At 56.1% G+C, this 16,210-nt stretch overlaps 2 protein-coding genes across 2 annotated transcripts; one reads left to right on the top strand and one right to left on the bottom strand.

Moving 5' to 3' along the window:
- Nucleotides 1–41: 41 nt before the first annotated feature.
- Nucleotides 42–11,766, bottom strand: EIF2A (eukaryotic translation initiation factor 2A). The gene is made up of 14 exons (XM_071565952.1): nt 11,663–11,766; nt 9,628–9,697; nt 9,261–9,335; nt 8,568–8,686; nt 7,135–7,234; nt 6,711–6,793; nt 6,157–6,230; nt 5,876–6,020; nt 4,927–5,043; nt 3,744–4,315; nt 2,393–2,509; nt 1,458–1,586; nt 579–644; nt 42–496 (listed from the first exon to the last, which is right to left on the bottom strand). Exons 1-14 carry the CDS (start codon nt 11,688–11,690, stop codon nt 431–433), a joined length of 1,761 nt encoding a protein of 586 aa, XP_071422053.1. The 5' UTR covers nt 11,691–11,766; the 3' UTR covers nt 42–430.
- Nucleotides 11,767–11,789: 23 nt separating this feature from the next.
- On the top strand, nt 11,790–13,711 carry SERP1 (stress associated endoplasmic reticulum protein 1). Its single transcript, XM_071565954.1, has 3 exons — nt 11,790–11,988; nt 12,069–12,144; nt 12,517–13,711. Exons 1-3 carry the CDS (start codon nt 11,905–11,907, stop codon nt 12,555–12,557), a joined length of 201 nt encoding a protein of 66 aa, XP_071422055.1. The 5' UTR covers nt 11,790–11,904; the 3' UTR covers nt 12,558–13,711.
- Nucleotides 13,712–16,210: the final 2,499 nt, after the last annotated feature.

Below are 16,210 nucleotides of genomic sequence, written 5' to 3' on the forward strand. Positions count from 1 at the left end.
CCCCCAAAGTGGCCCTTAGTGCAGAACGAAAACAGTTTTATTATTAAATGCTCTTTATTTTTATCTACATTCCGTTATTGCATAAAGACCGCATCTCTTTTTAAATATAATAAAGCTATCAAATGTTTTCATCACCTTCCCTCCTCACACCCAAACATAAACCAATTATGTTTTAGGAAATATGCTCCAGAAAAGAAACGTGTTTCTGGCTGGAACAGCAGCAGAACTGGCTGATAGATATTCATTACTTGTTTACAGTTTCACATCTGCACAAATCTTTAAACTTTTTTAAAGGCAAATGTGCAGCAAAACTCTGGACTTTTGCACCCTTGGTCATTTGCTGAAGCGTTTTACTCAGTTCAAGTTAATAACAAACTAAATTTTGCATGAACTTTGTGTTAGGGCCACACAGGAGGAGCTCCAGAAAGTTTTAAACACCCAGTTCTAGATCTTCTAGTTCTTTAAGGAGAGCAGCTTCTTTCTGAATCTTCTCTACCTAGAACAAAAAAGCGTAAGATGTCACAGATGGAGCTTATTATAAATGAACCTTGAATAAACCACACAGGTCTTAACCATACCTGATTCTTCTCAAGTTGTTTGCCAGCAGCTGCCTGTTCTTTCAGCTGCTCAATTGCCTTCAGCTTCTGTAAACAAAAAAAAATACAAAAAGCCACTCTAACACAAAATATTGGTGAATCTAGATTAAAAAAAAAGCCTTGGAAGTTGTTTCACTTGCAATTCCCTGAGGCAGCTGCAGACAGGTCTCTGTGGAAGGCACATTCCCTTTAAACATCTCCCGATACTCAATCCAGAATTTCCCACCTCTAACAAACATTTCTTTCAAGAACAAACCCTAGAGAACAGCAGCACCTCCTCCTCTCTGAAATGAACACCAGGCATTGTCTCACTGAAGGGCTGACACAAACTTGGAAATGACCCCATCATTATCCCTCTTCACAAATTTTCCTCAGAAAGTCTGGAATGTTAATCCAGAAATGATAAAAACCAGAAGACAGCCTGGGGCCACCTGAACTAAACAATTTCTGTTCTGAAATTACTTAATCTAAGAGTTCTCAAGACTGGCAGCAAACTTCACGCTTGCACACAAGGCCAATCTGGTTCCCTTGTTGGCTCCAGGCTCCAACAACCACAGAGCTCCTCTCTGAGCACCAACTCCCTTCAGTGCAACCTGTCCCTCAGCCTGGGACTGGCAGCACCTCCCCAGCACTCCTAACTGGAGCCTGGAATGCTGCTCCCTGCACCTGGCAGTGGTTCTGCACTGCCACCTCTGTCGGGCCCTTGGAGAGCTCTGGCACAGGCTGGGAAAGCAAAGAAAGCAGGGGACAAATTCAGGATGTTAACACGGATGTACACGCATCCTCCTGAGCCCAGCTCGCCTCAGTCTCACACCAGGTCTTCAAGAAATCTGTTGTGTATTATAAAGAGAGCCCCCTCACCTTTTTCAGATTCTTTATCTTCTTGTCCACCTCAGGATCCCCCGTGGTGGTGGCGGGCACAGCGTTCCGTGGGGCGCTCTGTGGGGCTGGGGCCTGCCCAGGGCTCTGGGGCGCATCAGCCTTGGCCTCCTGCACACACAAACACACTTCTGACTGCAAGGACACTGAAAAATGTCTTTAATCACTTTAAGGGATCCATTTAATATTTCGTCCTTCAACGGTTATTCCAAAATGTGTGCATGACTTGCTCTGAAGTATTGCATTACCTCTGATCTCTTTCCATGGACAAAGGCTTATCCAGAACAACTCACATGCTCCTTCTTACTGAATTTCTAATCCTCGGGACACCAACCATACACAGCACATGTCAGTGAGGGTGACATTACAAACACATACAAAAATGCTTTATAAAGCAGACTGGGTCACTGTCTTTGAAGTAGAAGAAAAGGCTCAAAACCAGTGCAAGAAATTTTTAAAGTATTACTTAAAGAAATTATTGCTTCAGAGGGTTGTAGAAATTGGAAGGTTAACACCAAAAGCTGACCTTTATCTACCTAGTCAAAGAATAGCAAGTCAAGGGGTGACACACAGCCTGTCTCTGGTCTGCCCTGCAAACACACCCCAACCCCCATCACAGCACCAGCCCCTCCTGACCTCCCATCCAGCACCAAACACACTCTGCAGAGGGTGGAAAGTCAGAATTCCTTCATCTCCACACTGATTTCAGCCAACACTCACAACAACTCCCCGAAACTGTTGCTTTACATCATCCTTTTATACCTGCTTTAGTCTGGTTAAACTCTGCTGCCCTCCCCACACCACAGCTCGTGTGAGATGTGTGGAGGGCTCTCCATGGACAGGTCACTGCTCTGAGACTGAGCAGTGCCCTCTGGGCAGACAAACTCGTGTCACCCTTGAAAGAACTTCTGCAGTACCTGTTTAGCAGCTTTCTTTGCTTCATGTTTCCTCTGATTTTTGAGAGCTGTTTTAGACAGTGGCTTATCACCACCTCCCAGCTGGGGTTTCATGTTCTGGGGTGGCTCATCCTCATGCTGCAAGGATATGGAAAATTAAGTTAAAAACATGTATTCCACATTGGCACAGAAAACCTAAAACCTCCCTAAGACAGTATCACACACAAAGATGAACCACAAAGGAAGAAGAAGGTAAAACACAGAGAAGAAGGGGAGAATGAAAGTATGCATTCCTTGGAATAGCTAAAGACAGTGTCACAAGGGTTTCAAACTCATCCACTTAAGTTTAGATGGGACTACTCTGTGTGTCCTAAAGATTTCACAGATTTATAATAAAATAACAAAATCACGATGTTTTCTATCTGGGGGAGAAAATAAAATCCAAGAGGAATAATCCAGCACAGAGTGACTGGAGCTTGGCACTTTGCTGTTATTGACAGCTTTTTAACTCAGAACTCCTGGTGATCAAAGGCTGAGTGCTGGGAAGGGAGATGGGGGGATTTTGGGGGCAGTGGGGGCTGAGAATCAGGGGTTCCTCAGTGTTTTTAAGATAACACTTAACTGTAGTGCTGTATTGTTTTAATGCACACGACAAGAATTTTTGCCCATATAAGTAAACAGAATTATTTTTCTGAATGTGTCTTCTGCCTGCTCTCTGCTCGTGCATGGTTTGCTGAGCAGCCCTCAGCACAGCTAAACACACTGCTCACAGGCTGAGCCTCCCTCAAAAGCACCAGGATCAGAATCAAAGCCTCCAAGGGTGCAGCTGTTAAATGGAATTTGCTGCTACTCAGCCTACTTTGAAAACTTGAAGAAACTAATTAGACAAGTAGGTCACTGTAGTGAAATCTGTTTAAGTCCAGCTGACTTTTTAATGATCCAATCTCTTTCTAACAAATAAACTTACCTTAGGAAAAAACTCAAAAGAGTGGCTGTTAGGAAGCCACAGTCTGGCTGGGTTCAGACTGGTCAGTCAGGTCACCCAAATCAGAGGCTTCAGCCCTAACCAGAGTGCCCAATTTCACCACAAACCACATACATTGTTTATTGTTCCAGAGCATGTTGCAGAGTATTATTAAAGTCTGCAAATGCTTTGTGAAAGGACAATGTTTCAGCCCAAACCCGAGTGCTCTTGCAAACAGTAAGCAAAGTGCCAAAGAGCATCCCCAGACCCCTCCAAATCCCCCCAGTGCTGCCCTCAGCCTGGTCACTGCTCATGGTCCTCCTCAAACACACACACGTCAGGCCAAGCTCCAGGCAGACAAAGCCATGAGACACACCCATTCAGGTCCCACAGGACACTGCCACTCACGAGCTTGGAGCTGGTCACAGGCTTGTTCCTCAGGGCAGGAGGTCTGTACGCCTGCGCAGGCTTCGGCTCGGCACCGGGCACCTCGCTGGGCACCGCCTGGTACCGCACGGCCTTCTCTGGGAACACGCCCTCCAGGAAGGGCTGCCAGAGCACCTGCCACATCTCCTCACTGGGGGGCACCTCGTGGGTGTGCAGCACAGAGCCCGTGTAGTGCCAGATCTTGTACCCGTTGCCGACGCGGAGCCGCGGGGCACACGTGGCCGTCACGATGTGCTCCCCGTCGGGACACCACGCAAAGAACGTGGAGTCTGAGGCCACGGGCTTGGAAATGAGCTTGTAGTTTTTAGTGTCCCACACTTCCATCTGTCCCCTGAGGTTTCCAAACCCTGCCAGCACCAGGATGTGTCCATGGGGGCTGTAGTAGGCAGCGTTGCGAGGCCCAGTGCCAAAATCAAACACGGGGTCACATTTCAGGTTAAAAATGGTGGCCTTGGCAGGCATGAAACCATAGACAGCACAGAACTCCACAGAGTTGGGGCTCCAGGCAACGTCGTAAATAGGGCCGTTTTTTGCTAAAGGAGAAGGAAAAACAGGCAGCTGTTGGGAGATGGCATTTTTGCAGTGCAGGCCAAAACAAGGCAGCAATGACTCTTCATTCTTTGCTAAAATGCCATAATCCAATTACTGACAGTGAAAGTTAATTCTGCCAACAACAGAGGAAGAAACAGCCCTTTATCTCCTGACAACTTTAGTTACTGTTCACAACAATAACTGCAGCCATTCCAAATTACCTCTGTAGGGTCAGCATCAGCACTTTTACAGTAAGCATAGCTTGTCATGTAAAAAAAAATCCTTTATTTTTTTTCCTCGTTACTCAAGTATGATCTCAGGACCTTCTGAAACTGTCCCACTGGAAACCTGCGAAAACAGGAGTTTTATACCAGCTGGATAATAGTTCCTCTTCTTTTAATCTAAGAAATATTGTGTAGCTCAGCTTTGTAGTGGTAAGCAACAGTAACCTACGTTATCTTTGGCCCACGCCCATGCACATCTTACTCCAGAGGTAAAGAAAAAAAAGGTGAAGGGTTTTTTGCTAAGAGAACTGATTTTTTTCTTTCTCAGATCCCTGCCCTGCAGTGCCAGCCTCCCCCTGCCCAGGCAGCAGTGCCAGGGTGGTACTCACGCAGCTGCACGACGGCGCTCTCCCCGTGGGCCGCCATGTAGTGCAGGGTCTGCTCCCCGTAGTACGACGCGCCCGTTTTGTCCACCTCGGTGCTGGCAACCACCAGCACGGCCGTGGCTGGGGAGCACACACAGTTAGTGCAGCACAGCTGCTGAAACCACACCAGCCAAGGCACAACCACACACACAAACCACCAAGGCAAACGTTGCAGTGGACAAAGGAAAATCAGTCCATTATGAATTCTAACTGGTTGTTCCTGTAAAAGCACTGGTATCATTCTCTTCTGAACTGATTTGTCCTAATGTTAACCCAAATGGACCAAATACTGTTTTTTCTCAGATGGAAAGTGTAAGCTTTCTACTAATTCACTGTTGGATCACAAGTCAGTGAACTCTGTAGCCATAAAAATAATTAATCCAAGGCAGAAACCAAACATCGTGATCAGCCCTTGAATAATATTTCACCAATAGCTGCCCATCTGTTGTCCAAAGGAATATGCTCATGTGTGACTTCTACGTGTGTGTAACACTTTCCCTGTATTACGAACTGCATGGGTTGAAGACTGTTTTTTACAAAATTATTCTGAAACAGCTCGTTGCTAACAAAGAGTAAAGCACAGAGCCCTGTTGGCTCATCCCAGTTATGATACGTCTGCATATGTACAATTCTACAGCACAGAATGCAAATTTATATAGGAATTTGCTATTCAACTGCAAAATGTACCAGCACGTACAGAATCTTCTCAATTACAACACACAAAATCATGACAGTCACAGAAGTGCTGAGCACTCAGGGTGAGCAGAGCAGCACCTGAACCCTGCACCGGCATCAATGGCTGTGCTCAGAATTTACCTGCACATGCAAGTTAAATGCAAACCCTACACAGGAAACAAAAGAATACAATCCAAAATGGGCTGGATATAAAAGTTCCAACACGCAGCTGTTGTACCTTTTTTGTTCCATAGCATTGTCACCTTGTCAGCCTTGAAGAAGCTTTTGTTGGCGAGTGCTGACTGTGGCCCCCCAAAATTGGGGTACTGGTAGAGCCTGACGAAGGACGGGGCACCTTTGCTTCCTGGGACATACACAGCGACCTGCAACAGCCACCAGAGTTACTGCAGGGTAAGGCCTTGGGAGCCAGGCCACAGTTATTACCAGTATGCTGCACTAACATCACAGTCATTTTTTTAAGCAAACCAAGAAAAAGATTGGAAATGGGATCAGAAGTACCTTGGTCGGCTGCGCTCCCGGGGACAACACAAAATCACTGACCTTCTGCAAATGCAGCTTATTTGCAATGGTATCTGCCAAGAAAAAGGCCACAGATGTGTGATGTTAATGACAAACACGCTACCTGGATGCCCTGACCACACCCTTCTATGGGGCTGTATCATGGATAACACAGACCAGTAAGGATAATCATAAAGGATTTTTTTTACCAGGCAAACAGTTACTGTCCCATTTCATCACACTGTTATTTACGAAACTAACTGGAACCAAGCCAAGGTCTGAAGTTCAGTATTTAGTATTTGGAAGCTCAAACAGCGAAGAAAGCCAGCGAATCCCAGGGAAAGCCTGTGTGTTAAGCAGGTGTTCTCCCCTTATCAGTGCTGGCTTCAGTCAGGTAACACGTGCCACTACACAGAGCCAGGGGCTCTCCCCTTACACCCTCACAGGGTGACTCTTCCCGACAGGAAGCACTCAGGGGCCTGTTCTGGGCTGGACATGGTCCCTTCCCAGCAGCACACAGAGAAGGAGTGAAATGTAGAGAAATATTTGCGTACTGAAGTTGTTGTTTTCAAAGAAGTGCACTTCATTGTTCACATTCCTGGCACAAATGCTTTCATCATCTGCCCAGCAAGGACACCTGCAATGCAAAGGAAAATCAGAAACACCAAATGATGCTCATCTTTAGCATTCCAGGATTGTTTTCCCCTCCATTTTTAAAGCCCAGCAGGTTCAAACATGACACATTTCATACAGACAATGAACACAAGTGGACTTAGTTACTGCCTGCCCAGGTTCCTCAGTAGTGCAAAAGGAGCCAATGAACAATGAACTTCCTGCCACACTCACAGGCACAGACTGGCCCTCAGCCTCAGCAGGCACTGCTTTGAGAGCCACCACACCAACAGCTCCATTTACCTGCATCAGGTTTTGGAAACTGCATTTCTTTGCAAACAATTACCATCTGGAAGGGTTATTTACCAGTTCCGCATATTTTTCTGGATGAAAGACTTCAGGCATTTCCCTGTTCTCAGGTCATGGAGCTGCAGGTTGGGCACCCCAGCTGTGCCATCCTTACCAGCTGCAAGAAAACACAGTGGTGTTTGGGGATGAAATCTGCCTCACCACAACATCCCACCTCGTGGCCCTGTAAGCATCCAAACATGCATGACCTTCATATGAGCACCATCCTGTCCCTGAGGGGCCAAACCCAAGGCTGCTCATTCTGCACCTCAGTCTTTCCCTCTGCAGAAAGAACTCCTGTTTAGAGGTGTAGGGTTTCCAGTCCCCATTGCAAGGCTGGGACCACCAATACCTGCACAGCTTTGTAATGTTTGTTTTTGAAACAAAATCAAAAATCATCCTGATGGCAAACAATGGAGGCATGTTCTCTACTCCTACATTTTGCTCTCATGGGAGTGCCATGATTTTGCCTATCCCATGGCAGTCACAGCTCCCTCTGCAAGCCAGGCAAAATGGTTCTACTGGTTTAAACTCTGTATCCTCCTCCTTACCCCAGATACCACAGCCTGCAGTTGGCCGTCAGTGATCCAGGACAGACCCTGAACAGCTCTCAGCTTGTGCTGCCTTCTCTCCTCCTGCAGCCAGTCCCAGGCCACTTCCCAAGGCCCAGCTCCTCCTGCCTGAGGCAGCATTTGCACTGTCTGCTTCAGACACACAGCTCAGACAGGACTGGGCTCTCCCAGCAGGGACCCCAAACTCCTGCGGAGGCAGCGGAGGGAACACGGTCCTGGACAGGGAGAGCACTGCAGGCAGTGCCCAGGGGGGGACACTCTGCTCCTGCTGTCCCCTGTGGGCACAGGACACAACCTGCCCGCAGGGACTGTGCCCAGGGCAGGACAGGACAGGACTGCTCCTGCTGTCCCCTGTGGGCACAGGACACAACCTGCCTGCAGGGACTGTGCCCAGGGCAGGACAGGACAGGACTGCTCCTGCTGTCCCCTGTGGGCACAGGACACAACCTGCCTGCAGGGACTGTGCCCAGGGCAGGACAGGACAGGACTGCTCCTGCTGTCCCCTGTGGGCACAGGACACAACCTGCCTGCAGGGACTGTGCCCAGGGCAGGACAGGACAGGACTGCTCCTGCTGTCCCCTGTGGGCACAGGACACAACCTGCCCACACACTGCACCACGGCCTGTCCCCAGTGCTCAGAACATGCCATTTACTCAGAGGGACTTCAGCACGTGCCCTCTGACCTGGTGTCTGTAAGGATGGCAGCCCTCCCTCTCCACTGTGCCCCTGAGCACCCACAAAACCTTCTGCACACTTTCTGCACTGCTCATTGAGCCAGTGCATGTGCTACAGAGACCAGCCAGGTGCTGGAAAGGCTGCCAGCCCAGTCCCAGGGTAAGCCATGCCCACAGGTGCTTGCCCAGCTGGTGCCATCCTCACCTGCATAGGCCTGCCACGTGGCCAGGACATTGTTCTTTGGTGAGAACTCAAGGCCAACTGCCTTTGGGAGATCAAAGGAACGCAGGAACTCGGCTCTCGTGACACTGACAACATTTACTCTGCAACCAAAAGATGCTGTTTCAGTAAAACATGCTTACCACAGTTAATTAATTGCCAAGGGAACTGTTCACGTATTTGACTCTCCTAGATCTGTCCCACATTTAGACAATGTAACAAGACCAGCAGAGCTTTTTTCACCATAACACACATTTTTATCTGCAATGTGTGAGCTCTGAACGAGAGAGTGAACTCTGTAGTGCACCTGGTCCATAAAAAGGAACCTTGTGATGCTGGTACACAAGGGGCACAGACTCCTTATTTCCTGTGCACTTCACTGATGGGTTATGCCAGAAACCAGGTATTGGGAGCTCTCAACAAAAAACAACCCACAAATAGAGCCCATCCAGATTACACAGGAACAGGTGCATAATACACAGAACAGCAAATATCCCACCTGAGACTCAGCAACCAAAGCCACTACTGTGAATAAGGCAAAAGGAAGCTGTACTTAAAATATGCATGCACATACTTGCAGTCACAGCAACTGCCTTTACACAGACAAGAGTAAATGGGGCATAACTGAGCCAGTTTATTTCAGACAAACTAAAAATTAAGATAATAAAATGCACCCACTTTTCTCCATTGCACCAGGCAAAGAGGGAGCCATCCTTGCTGAAAGCAACAGCTTTGCAATTTTTTCCAGAATCCCTAAAGAAATAAGAAATGCATATGAGTGTTCAATAGTGCTGAAGGGAAGGATTTTTAACAAAACCAAAAAGCAAGAGAAGTTTGCTGTGTGGCAGGGCAGGCCCTGCTGGGGCTGTCACCTCAGACTGACACCTCAGGCAGACACAAATCCTTCCAAACCAGCAGCTTCCTGAACTAGTGACAGGAAGCAATAATTCATTTGTATTTACACATTTTCCAATTCCAGAATCTACCTGTCCTTTCTACAAAACTGTTTCTTTGTGCACAAGATGAGACCTGGTGACAGCAGTACCTCTGGAAGGCCGAGCTCTCTGTGAAACTGGGGGGCCCATTCACCATGTACAGCCCTCCGGAGCCTCTCACTGCAGATGGAGACAAAGAACTCGTTTCAAATGCAGGAAATGACCCGAAGCACAGGCCTGTCTCATTGTGGGCCCCAAGACACACACACTTTCCCCTGCCTGCTGCAAAGGAAATCCAGGGTGTGCCTGGAGCCCCAGCCCAGCCCTGGATGGGGCTGCACCCCCAGAATGAGGCTGTGCCCCCTGGATGGGGTTGTGCCCCCAGAATGGGGCTGTGCCCCCTGGATGAGGCTGTGCCCGTGGGATGGGGCTGTGCCCCCAGGATGGGGCTGTGTCCCCTGCATGGGGCTGTGCCCGTGGGATGGGGCTGTGCCCCCAGAATGGGGCTGTGCCTGTGGGATGGGGCTGTGCCCGTGGGATGGGGCTGTGCCCCCTGGATGGGGCTGTGCCTGTGGGATGGGGCTGTGCCCCCGGGATGGGGCTGTGCCTGTGGGATGAGGCTGTGCCCCGGGATGGGGCTGTGCCTGTGGGATGGGGCTGTGCCTGTGGGATGGGGCTGTGCCCCCGGGATGGGGCTGCACCCCCAGAATGAGGCTGTGCCCCCGGGATGGGACTGTGCCCCCAGAATGGGGCTGTGCCCCCTGGATGAGGCTGTGCCCGTGGGATGGGACTGTGCCCCCAGGATGGGGCTGTGTCCCCTGCATGGGGCTGTGTCCCCTGGATGGGACTGTGCCCCCAGAATGGGGCTGTGCCCCCCTGGATGGGGCTGTGCCCCCCTGGATGGGGCTGTGCCCCCGGGATGGGGCTGCACCCCCAGGATGAGGCTGTGTCCCCTGGATGGGGCTGTGCCCCCGGGATGGGGCTGTGCCCGTGGGATGGGGCTGTGCCCGTGGGATGGGGCTGTGCCCCCAGGATGAGGCTGTGCCCCCAGAATGAGGCTGTGCCCCCGGGATGGGGCTGCACCCCCAGAATGAGGCTGTGCCCCCTGAATGGGGCTGCACCCCCAGGATGAGGCTGTGCCCCCGGAATGGGGCTGTGCCCCCAGGATGGGGCTGTGCCCGCGGGATGGGGCTGTGCCCCCGGGATGGGGCTGCACCCCCAGGATGAGGCTGTGCCCCCGGGATGGGGCTGTGCCCCCAGGATGAGGCTGTGCCCCCTGGATGAGGCTGTGCCCCCGGAATGGGGCTGTGCCCCCAGGATGGGGCTGTGCCCGCGGGATGGGGCTGTGCCCCCGGGATGGGGCTGTGCCCCCGGGATGGGGCTGTGCCCGTGGGATGGGGCTGCACCCCCAGAATGAGGCTGTGCCCCCGGGATGGGGCTGTGCCCCCGGGATGGGGCTGTGCCCGTGGGATGGGGCTGTGCCCCCGGGATGGGGCTGTGCCCGTGGGATGGAGCTGTGCCCCCTGGATGGGGCTGTGCCTCCGGGATGGGGCTGTGCCCCCAGGATGGGGCTGTGCCCCCTGGATGGGGTTGTGCCCGCGGGATGGGGCTGTGCCCCCGGGATGGGGCTGTGCCCGCGGGATGGGGCTGTGCCCCCTGGATGGGGCTGTGCCCCGGGATGGGGCTGTGCCCGCGGGATGGGGCTGTGCCCCCAGGATGGGGCTGTGCCCCCTGGATGGGGCTGTGCCCCCGGGATGGGGCTGTGCTCCCGGGATGGGGCTGTGCCCCCCGGGATGGGGCTGTGCCCCCGGGATGGGGCTGTGCCCGCGGGATGGGGCAGCAGAACAGCCCAGCCCAGCCCAGCCCTGCTGTGGGGCTGCACCCGCGGGGGCCGGGGTGAGCAGCGGCACTCCCGAGGGGCCCGGCGAGCCCTGCCCGTCCCGGGAGCGGCACCGCCAAGGGCGCCAGGGCCGTGCTCGGCCACGCCGCGGCAGCGCTCCCCGAGGAGGGCACGGGCGGAAGGTGCTGGAGGGCCCCGGAGGGCCCCGGAAGGCCCCGGAAGGCCCCGGGCCGCCACAGCCCGACCCCGCGCCCTCCTCCCGCGGCCCGTCCCGGTGTCGCCGGCGCCACCCGGTCCCGACGCACCCGCGAGCAGCGGCGTGGGGGGCGCCATCTTGGCGCGGCCGGCGCGGCGGCGGTTCCGGTTCCGGTTCCGGGTCGGCGGCAGCGCGGCGAGCGCAGCGCGCGCCACGTCGCGCGGGGGCGGTGCCGGTGCCGGTTCCGGTTCCGGTTCCGGTGCGCGTGCGCGGTGGGTCCCGTCCCTGCGGTCCGCGGGCGGTGCTGACGCGGCAGCGGCGGCAGGGCCGGACCCTCCCGCGGACACAGCCATGGTGGCCAAGCAGCGCATCCGCATGGCCAACGAGAAGCACAGCAAGAACATCACCCAGCGCGGAAACGTCGCCAAGACCTCGGTGCGCGGGGCCGGGCCGGGCCGGGCGGGCGGGCGGGGGCGGGCGGCGGGGCCGCGCTGACCCAGGTGCTGTGCCCGCAGAGAACGGCCCCGGAGGAGAAGGCGTCGGTCGGGCCCTGGCTGCTGGCGCTGTTCATCTTCGTGGTGTGCGGATCAGGTGAGTGCCCGGCCCCGCTGTCGCCCCGGGCCCCCCGATTGCCGCCCCCCGAGCGCTGCCCCCCCAGCGCTGCCCCCCCAGCGCTGTCCCCCCAGCGCTGCCCCCCCAGCGCTGCCCCCCCGGGCCCCCCCAGCGCTGTCCCCCGGGCCCCCCCCGGGCCCCCCGAGCGCTCCCCCCCCCGGGCCCCCCCCCAGCGCTGTCCCCCGAGCGCTGCCCCCCCGGGCCCCCCGATTGCCGCCCCCCGAGCGCTGCCCCCCCCCCGGGCCCCCCGAGCGCTGCCCCCCCAGCGCTGCCCCCCGAGTGCTGCCCCCCGGGCCCCCCAGCGCTGCCCCCCGGGCCCCCAGCGCTGCCCTCTCGCTCTTTGCCTTGCAGCGATCTTCCAGATCATCCAGAGCATCCGGATGGGCATGTGAGGCCGGGCTGGCACTGCCGAGCGGCCGCGCCGGCCCTGGCGCATTCCACGTCCCTTCACGAGTCATTCCGAGTTTTCTAGCCCGTGCCACAGTGCCTTGAGCAGCACCACATGTATAAAGCAATAAAAATCTCTTGTGTTGATCTGCAATCGTGGACCCCCTTATTCGCTGAAGATCCAGCCTGGTCTCTCGGACGTGGAGCTGGAACACGACGTAGGTCCGTCCGCAGGAACTGCGACATGTCGTGAGCAGCGGCCCAGCCCGGTGTGACCCGGCCCGGCTCCGCGTGCCGCGGGGGCCGGGATGTGCCGCCGGGAAGCGCCGCGGGAGGCCCCACGCGCGGTGTGGTCCGTGCCCGCAGGGTCTCCGCGGGCCCCCGGCCCGGCCCGGCCCCCGCTCCCCTCGGGACTCACGGACTGCGGAGCGCCGGCGCCTCCGCCGGCCTGTGCTGTAAATACCCCCCGGACAACTGTCAGCAAGTGGTGATGGTTTTCAGTCTGCCCAAGTTGTGTGGGAATGTTCGGTGCAGTGGGGGACCCTCTCCCCCTGCCCACAGTTCTGCTTCTCTGTGCAGCCCCTGCGGAGTGTGCTGTGTCCTGCAATATATATTTAATCCTATTTAAGGTAAAACCTGCTTTCAACTCGATTTCTTCTAACAGTGGATCCAGTACTTAACTGCTTCCCTATGGATGATCACAGTTCCTTCTTCTGTAGACAACTGTAACTTGAGACCACATGGAAAATGCTGCTATTGATCATATTTCCCTGCTGATGGCCCTGCCTCCTGCTGGCCCGTTGCTGTCTGTGTGGGGACAGAGGTGGTGGGAATCTCTGCTGGTGCACGCAGTTGCTAAAGGAAGATTTCTTTTTCCAGGTCTTTCTTAGCAGAAGGCACATTCAAAGTCTGATTACAGTAGAAGTAATAGAAAACAAATCTGTTGAAGTTAATGAAATGCTTGTTAGCAGTGAAGGAGCAGACCCTCTGTATGCCTTGCATTCCACCTGGAATCCTGGGGACCGGTGTGAGCCCCGTGGTCACAGGCACCTCCAGCCCGGGCCAGCGGGGACCGTGAGCTGGGACGTGTGTGCTGGGAGCGGTGGCAGGGGAAGTCTGTGTAACTGTTGATTTTAAATAAAGTTCTTTTCAACTGCAAGTTGTGTTCTCTTGAGGTTGGCAGAGCGGGGCTGTGCTGCTGTTGAAACTTGAGTGCTTCACACCAAGCACAGGCGAATTGGCTTTTCCCCGAGGGGAGCCACGGGGCACCCCCCGAGGCTCTGCTGTCCAGGCACGGGGCCAGGCTGGGGCCCCCGGGGCTCTGGGCACACCTGGTGCTGCTCTCTCCTCTTGGGGACCAGCCATCCCCCAGAGGGGTCAGCCCGTGGCTGCTGCCCGCCCGCTGGCTCTGCAGTCCTGGGAATGCCACAGAGGGCCGGGGGTCTGACAGGTTCCTGCTGCTGCTGCTGCGGGAGCCGTGCGAGGGGGAACTGCCGCGGGGACTGGGATGTTCGCGGTGGTGAAGGTGTCTCTGCGGGACAGGGAGGGGGTGTGAGGGGCTGTGCCCGGCAGGGACAGGGGCAGGGGCAGGGCCCGGGGTCTCTGGAGGGGCTCTCGGCCCCAGCTGTGCTCTGGCTCCACATGCCCAAGTACAAATACTGCACAGCACCACGCCTGTTTTTTCTCAGGAACCTGCGAGAGCAGCACCTGGGTTTGTTTCCCCCTCCCCGCCCCGAGATGCCGTTCTTGTTCCCGGCTCGGGCCGTGAGTGTTCCCGGCTCGGGCAGTGCGTGTTCCACGCGTGCCCGCTGGGGATGCGGGGCCGCGTCTGCAGCGCGGGCGGGCCTTGGGCGGAGCTGGGATCGCTGCGGTGATGGCATCACCCACCTGCGGCTCGCTGTTCTCTCAAACCGTGTCTCCGTTCCCTGCGAGGCCGCTCCGGTGTCCCGGCGGGGTTGGCGCTGTTCGCTGCCGACCGAGCGGTGCCCGAGCCCCGCCAGGCCCATCCCGTTGGCGGAGCCGGGGCCGGGACCGCGACCCGCGCTGTGCCGGGCCGGGGGCACGGCCGGGAGCGGGGCTGCTCCTCCGCGGCACGGGGGGAACACCGCGCTTTGTACAGCGTGCAGTGACAGAGCGGCCCGGGAGCGGCACCGGGAGCGGCACCGGCGGCTCGGACACAGCCCCACAGTGCCAGCCCCACAGCCCCACCGTGTCAGCCCCACCGTGTCAGCCCCACGGCCCCACAGCCCCGCCGTGTCAGCCCCGCCGTGTCAGCCCCACAGTGTCAGCCCCGCCGCCCCACAGTGTCAGCCCCACGGCCCCACAGCGCCGCCGCCCCACCGTGTCAGCCCCACAGTGTCAGCCCCACGGCCCCACAGCGCCGCCGCCCCCCAGTGTCAGCCCCACAGCGCCGCCCCGCGGCTGGCAGGGTGCAGAGCGAAGCAAACAAAAGTTTTCTAACAGCGTAGTTAATTCAATCTTTCATCCCCTTTTCAAGAGATTTACTAAAGGGTTTTTCTTTCGGAGGGCGCGCCTGTGACTCTGGGCACAGCCCCCCGTAGGCTCGGTGCCCTCCGCTCCCAGCACAGCTCAGTCAGCGCCCTCCGCTCTCAGCACAGCTCACTCGGTGCCCTCCGCTCCCAGCACAGCTCAGTCAGGGACCCTCTCTCTGCTCCCAGCGCAGCTCACTCGGTGCCCTCCGCTCCCAGCACAGCTCAGTCAGGGACCCTCTCTCTGCTCCCAGCGCAGCTCACTCGGTGCCCTCCGCTCCCAGCACAGCTCAGTCAATGACCCTCTCTCTGCTCCCAGCGCAGCTCACTCGGTGCCCTCCGCTCCCAGCACAGCTCACTCAGTTCCCCTCTCTCTGCTCCCACAGCTCAGTCAGTGACCCTCTCTCTGCTCCCAGCACAGCTCACTCAGTTCTCCTCTCTCTGCTCCCAGCACAGCTCAGTCAGTGACCCTCTCTCTGCTCCCACAGCTCACTCAGTGACCCTCTCTCTGCTCCCAGCACAGCTCACTCGGCGCCCTCCGCTCCCAGCACAGCTCACTCAGTGCCCTCTGTCCCAGCACAGCTCAGTCAGTGACCCTCTCTCTGCTCCCAGCACAGCTCAGTCAGTGACCCTCTCTCTGCTCCCAGCACAGCTCAGTCAGTGACCCTCTCTCTGCTCCCAGCACAGCTCAGTCAGTGACCCTCTCTCTGCTCCCAGCACAGCTCAGTCAGTGACCCTCTCTCTGCTCCCAGCACAGCTCAGTCAGGGACCCTCTCTCTGCTCCCAGCACAGCTCAGTCAGTGACCCTCTCTCTGCTCCCAGCACAGCTCACTCAGTGCCCTCTCTCTGCTCCCAGCACAGCTCACTCAGTTCCCCTCTCTCTGCTCCCAGCACAGCTCACTCAGTGCCCTCTCTCTGCTCCCAGCACAGCTCACTCAGTGCCCTCTGTCCCAGCACAGCTCAGTCAGGGACCCTCTCTCTGCTCCCAGCACAGCTCAGTCAGTGACCCTCTCTCTGCTCCCAGCACAGCTCAGTCAGGGACCCTCTCTCTGCTCCCAGCACAGCTCACTCAGTGACCCTCTCTCTGCTCCCAGCACAGCTCACTCGGTGCCCTCCGCTCCCAGCACAGCCCACTCAGTTCCCCTCTCTCTGCTCCCACAGCTCAGTCA

Source organism: Pithys albifrons, chromosome 11, assembly GCF_047495875.1.
Source record: "Pithys albifrons albifrons isolate INPA30051 chromosome 11, PitAlb_v1, whole genome shotgun sequence".
Classification (NCBI taxonomy): Eukaryota; Metazoa; Chordata; class Aves; order Passeriformes; family Thamnophilidae; genus Pithys; species Pithys albifrons.